Source organism: Sinocyclocheilus anshuiensis, unplaced genomic scaffold (assembly GCF_001515605.1).
Source record: "Sinocyclocheilus anshuiensis isolate Anshui unplaced genomic scaffold, SAMN03320099.WGS_v1.1 scaffold183, whole genome shotgun sequence".
Taxonomy (NCBI): domain Eukaryota; kingdom Metazoa; phylum Chordata; class Actinopteri; order Cypriniformes; family Cyprinidae; genus Sinocyclocheilus; species Sinocyclocheilus anshuiensis.
In genome coordinates, this window is record NW_015548309.1 from 355,009 (window position 1) to 364,511 (window position 9,503).

A 9,503-nucleotide genomic window follows, 5' to 3' on the forward strand; every position below is an offset into this window, starting at 1 on the left:
AATTATGATCTCATGTTTCATAACGTTTTCAAATAACCATTCTATTGGGCTAACTCAAAGGCCTAAAATTCCTTATGAGTGGCCAGAGTTTTGTCATAACATTACAAGGTTCAGCATATTTCACTAACATGTATCTGACAGAAAATTCACCAATTTCACGCCTAGCAATAACATAACGCTACATTTCAAACAACTGAGGCATGCAGCAGAGCCTGGTTTTCTTACCGTGCAGTTACTTCCGCTTAATCAAGCTGATTTTCCGCACAGCGCTCTGTTTCTGAGCATTCCAGAGGTGTCACGCTTAAGTGCTACTGGGTGGAAACACAGGTGGAATTTTTGGCCCTGCCCTGGACTTGATGGGAGACATTCTTGGCTGAGGAAAAGCGAAGGGATTTAGCTCTGGCCTGCTTCATGAATTTTAACAGATGTAAAGCAATGAATAAAACATCTTAATGGAGAGCGCTTTTGAGAGAGGGAGGAAGTAAACACATGGAAAAAGATATATTTGAATAGAACACTATAGTACTGTATGACACACTATATTCTTCATACTAATTTTTAAAAACATAATGCATAATTGCAACACTAAACATTTCAAGCAGGAGCATCATGAATTTCTTTCACAAGACCTCATTATTAATTTTTTTTGAATAGAAATGTCTTAAAATGAACAGCATTCGTGACTCATACTTCCATAACTGGACACATCTCTGAGTAAAACAAAAAAGCAATAACGTGGGAGGGGCTTGATTTTATCCATTAGAAATTGATAAGACAGTGAAAAGTAGGTGTTATGTAGGCCTATAGGTTTACAAAACTTACGTGCCCTTCAAGTCAAGTCATAAATATAGTAATTGTGAGTTCCGAGCACGTGAAGTAAAGTCGTGCGAAACTCAAAATTGTAGATTGCGATGTTGAATCTCAATTTGAAACATAGAAACACTGATCTGTAATACAGACATTATAATATATAAGACAGAGATCAGTGAGCAAAAATCAAGTCTGTAGCAACTGGTATCAAATTAATCACATGAATTTCATGCTTTGCTTTTTGTATAACAAAAACTTTTAGTTGTGATATCATGCATAAATGGATATCATGCATGATGGAAATTATATTTTGAATTTCAATGTAGTTTTCTGGGTTCATTGCTCAATATAATTCTTTTGTTTAGGCTACTTCCTTGTCATGTTTCCAAATGAAATGTGTGATCATAACGAACATCCGACGAGTTTCCCAGTTGCACTAGAAAGAAGAATTAATCATGGCAAACCATTTTGGACATTCTATAAAATAGCATTAGCAAGATAGCATTAGCCACTGAATGAATCATCTTGCTTCCAGTTAAGACTTTTCTGTAGCATATTGCACATTTTGGCAAATAGTAGGCAAAGAGAGCGTACAGAAAACATCACTCACACAGTTTTCTACAGAAATATTATGAGTAGTATGTTAGCACGCTAATCCAAACATAGCTGGAGGTCTAGAAATACTTCTGTCAGCTTCCTCTTTCCCCCACCGCTCATTGCCAATGCAGGATCTGATTTATGAGTCAGAAAGGAGCACACAGGATTGCCGTCATACAAGCTTACAACAGACATACAGTTTCCTCTCTTGTTGCTAACACCCCCCACTCTCTATTCATCTCCTTTGTGAGAGAGACTGACAGAGAGCGTAAAGCTAGCCTCATAGCATGTTAGCAGTTGTGTGTTCACAAACTGTGGTAAATCATTGTCAAAACATGATACTTTTCATCCAAAGACACCAACTGATATCGGTCGACTTTGTGTCATTTGCTGTTTAGCGTGGGTGCAGATGTACAGAGCCTTTCACACGGACTGTACTATCATATAGACAGTCCCGCTCCTTCTTTCCTTTCACAGAGTACAGTAAAACGAGTCAACGGGGAAATAAAACCATTAACCTTTCACCTCTCCGCAAAAATAGCAAGGTCGCAAACAGACAGCTGCAGTATGAAGTCTGACTTCAATATCCCCGTGTGCGGCGAGGTCCCCCTCCTTCCGCGTCTCTCAGATACGGTCTCTTCGTACAACCGACTTCAAATGTCTCAATTACCCTCGGCGTGATGGGAAATATGCTAATGCATAGCACTATCGCTCGCTTGCTGGGAGCTCACCACAGCCCTGCGATTAGTTTGTTCTGAGTGAGCTCGAAAAATTGGTGCAATCCCTCGCCTTCCAGACCTCCTCATCCCTCGATTCCCGTGTATAAAGGAAGATCCCATGCATGTGTAACGTAATCATGCTAAGTGCCTATAGAGGTTGAGACCTTTGCCTCTATTAAAGAGAGCCCTTTAAATGTGCCACCTGAGAAATGTGTGAAATCGGCAAAATGGGAAAGAGGCCTCTGAAGAAAATGACGCTCAGTTGGAAATGGAAGAGAATAGAGCCTTGCTGATTTGCTGTTACTATTGTTTATACTTACGGTAAGGTCTTTGAACAACCCCCTAAACCTAACTATTAGGTAATTTTTGGCATGTAACTTATTCTGAATGATACCTCAAAAATTTCCGCACAATTGCAGCAAAAATTTGTATGCTTAATCATGATTTTACAGAGACAGACTGTATATTTTATATTTTTAGCAGTATGCTAGCATATAAATGCTAACGAAGCTAGCAGACACAACCTAAATGGGTTTCACAAGGTCTTTATGATGCCATATGAAAGCCTGTTTCCATCTAAAGGTTTTTTTTTTTAGCAAAAATAATTATAAAGGTAACTGAGTTTAAAATACTCACACTGTGACATAGTTGTGAAAGTCACAATTGCAAGATGGACAATTGTGAACGTTATATTGGACAATGTGACTTTACTCTTGCAATTGTGACTATTTCTTGCAGCTTTATAAAGTTGTAATTTTGAGATATAAAATCATAATTTCCTAATTTTGTATTTATTTTAACGTGAAAACACGTTTCAATAATTAACCAAGATTAATAAAATGATCACAACACCATTGTCTTTTTTTTATCTGTATTTTAATAGGACAATGAATTGATTCTATTTATTCATAGACACTGCACCGGACTAAACAACTGGTTTGCATTTTTTTTTATCGTTTTTCAATAATTCATGTATTGTAATGTCCATAACACAAGCTGTAACAAATTCCAAAGGACCATCGTCACCTGGTAGTCATTTAAATGTACATTATATAACAAACAGGAAGTCTGTTTTAAAAGTCCCTTGTGGATCCTGAAAAAAGAAAACAAAAACAAAACAGAAAAAGAAACGCACACGTTCTCTGTGAGTCTGTGAGCACATGCACTCAATCAATCCTGTCCTCCAAACGGGGGGAAAATAAAAATCTCCAAACCTAAACAGATGGTCCAGCCTTTCCGGTCGTTGATTTAGAAAGTAAAATGTGAGACATTAAATTTTCTGTCTACTGAAATTAGGAGAAAAGTAGAAACTGTAATAAATTTCACTACACCGAAGAACAAATTTACAGCACAGGTGCACTAGCAACAATCTCTCATAGTTTTCATCTTTTCTTTTTTTTTTTTTGTATTTTACAACTGAAATTCACTTATAATATATAATCAACACCATTTGAGTTTTAAAAATATGCATTTGTGAGATTCTATTCCCCCGGTAACCTTTTTAATACAAAGCATATCTTTACAAAAAGAATCTTGTTGCATAAGTCACATGGTAAAGCAAGAATGGGTGCAGGCATTGTGCAGTAGGGCAGTGGTGTGTGTGTGTGTGTGTGTGTATTGAGCAAGGCGCATTAAGAGCTCCTCACCAAAAATTGCACTGACATTGGTATAAAAAATATCAACATTATAGACTATTTTCTTGCCAATTCCAGACATTAAATGGCAGAGAAGAGATAATTCATCTTTCAGGTGCAGACATTTTTTAACACTTTTTAATTAATAATAATACATTTTTAATGAATCTCACAGACATATTTCTGCCCAAAATCAAAATAAACTATATTTTGCTTACATAGTCTAAACAGATTCTGTGCATTATTTTCAGGACAATTAAGCACAACACCTCCAAAACTGTCATTTCTGTAATGCCAAAATACAATTTTCATTACTGTAATGGCATAATTTACATTTCTGAAGTATTTTTACAATCATTATGAAGCATTATACATTTGCTTTGAAAAAATACTGTATTGCAGTAATGAAAATTGAGAATGAGAAATACAAAGAACTAAAACATATGGTAATGAGACTTTGCGTGGAGTGGAGTGTGCTTAATTATCATTCAAATCTTTTTTAAATTGTATTTTTTAAAACAATTTTAATTAAAATGTCATTTATTCTCTTTTGATTTTGAAGTGAAACAAACCTGAATGTGAGATTCACGTTTTTAAGTTCAACCCTAAGCATGTTCGGCTGATCACAATGATATAATAATCTCCAAAACAGTACTCCAAAACAATCTGATTGGATGATTCTCAATGTGTCATCACACACAACTTGATACCATTATCCAGAAATAATAGACAGATATAAGAATGTTTGCTGATAAAAGTACATCTTTAAAGGGAAGGAAGAAAAAAATTCCTGGACGGGCTCTATGCTCTGGTTGGCCCGTTTCATTATATGTACGACAACATGCACAATCATTTTAACGAAGATAATAAATAAGCACGTTATTTTTCTTTTCATAGTTAACTCACAAACTTTGGAGTATAAAACGGAATGGCTAGTATTAGAGCTCAAGTCCACAATCCTCCACTGTCAGTTTGAGAAAGTCAAATATATTGAAACACAAACGGAGTTTCCTTTTCTGTTTAGTTTTTGCCACAAAAAAAAAGAAAAAAAAAGAAAGAAGAAGGATAACAAACATCTCATCAGGCCAGGCAAGGACTGAACACAACATGGGTGGGACAGAGAGAGTGTGAGACGAGATTTTCTTTGTTTATCACCTGTATCATCAGGTTAATCTCTCAAAACAGCTGTTTTTACACACTCGTTGGGTTGGAAAGATCAATACTATATAACTAGACAAAAGTAAAAAGCACACATTCTGACAGAAAGAGCCAATCCTTATTGCTCATGCCAAATTGAAAAAAAGACAAAGACTAATGCGAAACATGCAAGAGATCGGTCTCGATCACACACGCACGCAAAAGCATCCGACAGCACACCCTAGTAGAGCCCAGCTTTACTTTGTAGTATCAAAAGTGTGTACAGCTGTGTAAAAGCTTGTAAAATCCCGCCCCTGCTGGCACACTCCTTATTCGTCCCAAATATCTGCCGATCCCATCAAACTGAAGACAACAGATTCAAAGACTCACAATACTGAAAAATTATAGAAGCTGTAACAAACACAATGTTCACTGTTTTCCTCTATGGGTTGAGTGAACGCTTATTGGACCCCAGCATGAGTCACATGATGTATGGGCCTAGAGTTGGAGCTGATGGAGCTCACAGAGACGGAGAGCTCTGGGCAGGAGCTGATTTAAAAAAAACATATTGCAGTGGTTCTCAATTCCAGTCCTGGCGACCCACCGCTCTGCATATTTTGCATGTCTCTCTTATTTAACACACCTGATTTAGATCATCAGCTCGTAAGAAGAGAGCTCCATGCATGAACTGTGTTTTCCGATTGACGGGGTCCCTACACAGCTCTCTACTCCCTGAGCACAAGAAATCCGTTGAAGTTTACTTCGCTTTGGAACATTCATTCACGGATTTGCGCTATGCCACAACCTGCAGCGTCTTCACACACAGATGAAACTTGCTAGAGAAGTTTGACATAATACACCTCTGTAAATGCAGTGCGGTGGGTCGTGAGGACTGGAATTGAGAACCACTGACATATTGCATACTACTATACACTTAATTCTACAAATACATTCTCGATTATAAGCACTACATAAACCCCTTCTCCAAACCCTTTCTGGAGAAACTCACCATAGTCAGTATTATTAACACTTCTAAATAAGACACATCTCTGACTTATATATATTCAGACCACAACCAGTATCAGCATATTCCTTCTCCTTATGTCTGTGTAAGTGTGCATGAGTGTTGTGAAAGCACCTGTTGCTCATTGGTCTCTCTCTGATGTGGATGGTGCTGAGCTCCTGTATGCTGTTCCTGCGGCCACCGGCCATGTTGTAATTGGGGACATTGAAGCTTTTGCGCTTGTTTCTGCGCGTGCAGCAGGAGGACAGGCCGTGTGGAGAGGAGGACAGCGAGGAGGAACGGGACATGGACGGCTTTGTTAGGGAAACCTCCATACAGTTTGTCTCGTAAGTTTGCTCATCCACAAACTCATGATTCTGAGAGAGAGAAAGAGATGGGAATTATGTATCACTTTAAGGACTGATTTCTGCATTTGATTATTATATTAATGTGGTTACTGATTATTATATTTAAAAAATAATACACAGTTGTAAAGTTTCAAAATGCATAAACATGAGACGTTGATGCGGTTTTAATTAAACATAATATAATGAATCTACAGGTGCATCTCAATAAATTAGAATGTCGTGGAAAAGTTCATTTATTTTAGTAATTCAACTCAAATTGTGAAACTCGTGTATTAAATAAATTCAATGCACACAGACTGAAGTAGTTTAATTGGTGGGTTTTTGTTAAATGTGAGCCAAAATCATCACAATTAAAAGAACCAAAGACTTAAGCTACTTCAGTCTGTGTGCATTGAATTGATTTAATACACGAGTTTCACAATTTGAGTTGAATTACTGAAATAAATGAACTTTTCCATGACATTCTAATTTATTGAGATGCACCTGTATATTAGAACAATGTAATTAATAATATAATATGTGTATATAGAGTATCATCTGAGGAGTCCTTAAATCCAGATTCACTGTAGCTTTGGCTGTTCCTCAAACAGCCCTGCATCCAGCAGGACTGGAATTTTTCTTTCAAATGTCTCGAGTCTAGTGCCCTAGGAAAGCCAGAGCGGGTCACAGTCTGTTCTCTAGACTGTCATGAGTCTAGCTGGCAGGGGACAACAGTGCCTGTCATTTTCATGCAAGAGTCTGACTAATGATTTCTCTTGAGAGAAAAACTGCACATATTTGTGGCAAACCCACAAGCACTGAGGTGCAGAAGTCGTCTGGCACTGGTTAATGTACAGACAAAAAAATAAAAAATTAAGGTTGGTCCACTTTCACCCTTATTTTTACCTCTGCCAGAGTTCTCAAATGGAGTTTAATTCAAATATGGCACGCAAAAAAAGCCATTTATTGTTATCATGTCATAAGCGATCACATCTTACCAGGTTTTGCAGCTAATAAAGACTCAGGCTGTTCCTCAAACAAAGCTATTTTTAGAAAACGTGGCCTTTTTGTTTAAGAAAAACCTGGAACATTGCACTTGTATACGTGAAAAAAAAAAACATTTAATACTTTTATGGTGCTTTTGCATCATATTCTGACACAATTTTCATTTTTGTGAGAACTATCAATTTAAATACAGTCAATATGGACACCTGACCAGTAGCTACTAAACCTACTGAAGGTAGCTATTGAAGGTACTGAAGAAAACACCTGTATATAATAAGATCAAACAATGCAAAAGCTAAATTATTGAGAACAGCTTCCATTTATGTGTGAAGTTTTCTCCTGAGGTTCTTACCGTGGTTTTCTCCAAGCAGTGCAGAAGATGGTGATGATGGGTATCAAAAGTGGGGTTGGCCTTACATACCAAAGCTTGGCCAGCCTCTTTTGATGCCTTATTGGAGAAACAGAAAACACTGCTTATCAACCTATCAGCACAGAAAGAAACTGAAAGAAAAGACAAGACAGCAAGGCCCGAATTCTCACAATGATCCAGCAACATTGAGACACTGTTGAAGAATGTTTGGCTAGTTCATTGTGACAACAGCAGGCTCTAGGTTACTGCCACGTCCTGTTCTCTCAACATCACAACCTTGACGGATGGCTCTTGGTTCAAAAACAGTGGATAACAGGAACAAGAGTATTCTGTGTCTGTCAATATCTACTGAATTTGTATCCAGGATATACTAAATGATGTTTTATTAACAAAGTTCGGGAGGAGCATGTTCGATAATTAACCTAATTAACAAGATAAGTGGTAAATATACACAACAGACTTACCTCTGTTCATTGACAGTTTTCTAGCATCCCTCCACCACCCCATCTCCTCACTTCTAACTATTCCTATCCCGACCTGGGATGGGGGGAGTACTCTGGGTTTGGGCCAAATTCCGAGCTCGGAGCCCTCCCCTTGGACAGCACGCCAAATACGCATAACCTTTACTCTATTTATTATAAGTGTGAACTTGTGAATTATTGGAAAAGTATGTGGAAAAGTTAAGCGTCTTCTGTATTTGAACCATGATGGCCACCGTATCCAAATTCACTAGAGCCTTTATGAATCAGCATGACGCAGTGACCAGACGACTAGGGCAAGGGTGCACAATCCTGCTTCTGAAATGCCAGTGTCCTGCAAATTTTAGCCCCAACACATTTGCCTGGAAGTTTCTAGTAATCTTGAAGACCTTGGCTGGTTCTATTGAACAAGCACCACCCCCAACCCAGAACTTTTTGCCTACTGTTTTATGAATATTTCGGAATTCGAACTCTTTTTACATTCTGTTTTCGCCTACTCTATAGTAGGGAAGTATGCGATTTCGGATGCAGCCCTTAATTAGTTGGTTCAGGTGTGTCGGATTGGAGCTAAATTTTACATGATAGTGGCCCCCCAGGAGCAGTATGGAACACCCCCGAACTAAGGCACTGTTTATCGAGAGCCTGCGTATGGTCAACAGGCACTTGATCAACACGCCCCGTGGTCTCTGCCTCACATTAAATCCCGCCTCCCATTCAGATGTTGGCCAATCAATGACATGCAGCTCAGACAGTTTCATTCCTCCATGTGATGTGGTCTGATGATGTCATGAAGACAGAGAGATAGAGAGTGAGCACAGACCAGTCCGGACTGCAGTGAGAAAATCACTCAAAAATGCATGTTAAAAAATGCATGGAGCACAAGAGTAGTAGTTGTTGGAAAAAGCAGTTAAAACAACAAGTAGACAAGATACAATAGGTTATAAAGAGATAAAACCCAAAAGCAAAGTAGTTGAGAGATGGAGAAAAGGGTTGCAGTAAAAAATAGGGGGGCCCCGTTGTTACTGGAGCGGATGGCCGTGGCCCCCGCAAGGCCAAGCCGCATGCACCGCACTGCCATTGGACAAGATGTCACACGATTATTGTCTCATGACCAGCCACCAGGAAGAGGTGCCGGCGCACCCGGTCTAGGCGTGAGAAAGAGCGAAAGACAGAGGGAGAGAGCTAGAGGAACACCACAGAAGCGTCTGGACCTCGGCCCCCTGGCGGAGAGGCAGGGGGGGAAGAGGGGTCCACATGCACCAGCCCATCATGTCACGTTCCATTAAGAGAGACCCCAGCGACTTGGTTTCCACGGTTACCTCCTCCTCTGCGTCTGCCAGCATCCCATTGCGTTTGTACTGCAAATAAGTATTAGCGCCACCGCTCTTCGTCGCACGAATTC

The 9,503-nt window shown here is 38.9% G+C and overlaps 1 protein-coding gene across 1 annotated transcript in view; it reads right to left on the reverse strand.

Moving 5' to 3' along the window:
- Positions 1-5,226: 5,226 nt before the first annotated feature.
- Positions 5,227-9,503, reverse strand: part of LOC107656214 (potassium voltage-gated channel subfamily D member 2-like) — a 104,365-nt gene continuing 100,088 nt past the window's right edge. The window contains exons 4-6 of the mRNA XM_016443979.1: positions 7,605-7,700; positions 6,036-6,277; positions 5,227-5,260 (exon numbers count right to left, since the gene is read on the reverse strand). Coding sequence (XP_016299465.1) covers positions 5,227-5,260; positions 6,036-6,277; positions 7,605-7,700 — 372 coding nt within the window. The remainder of the gene's footprint in view (positions 5,261-6,035; positions 6,278-7,604; positions 7,701-9,503) is intronic.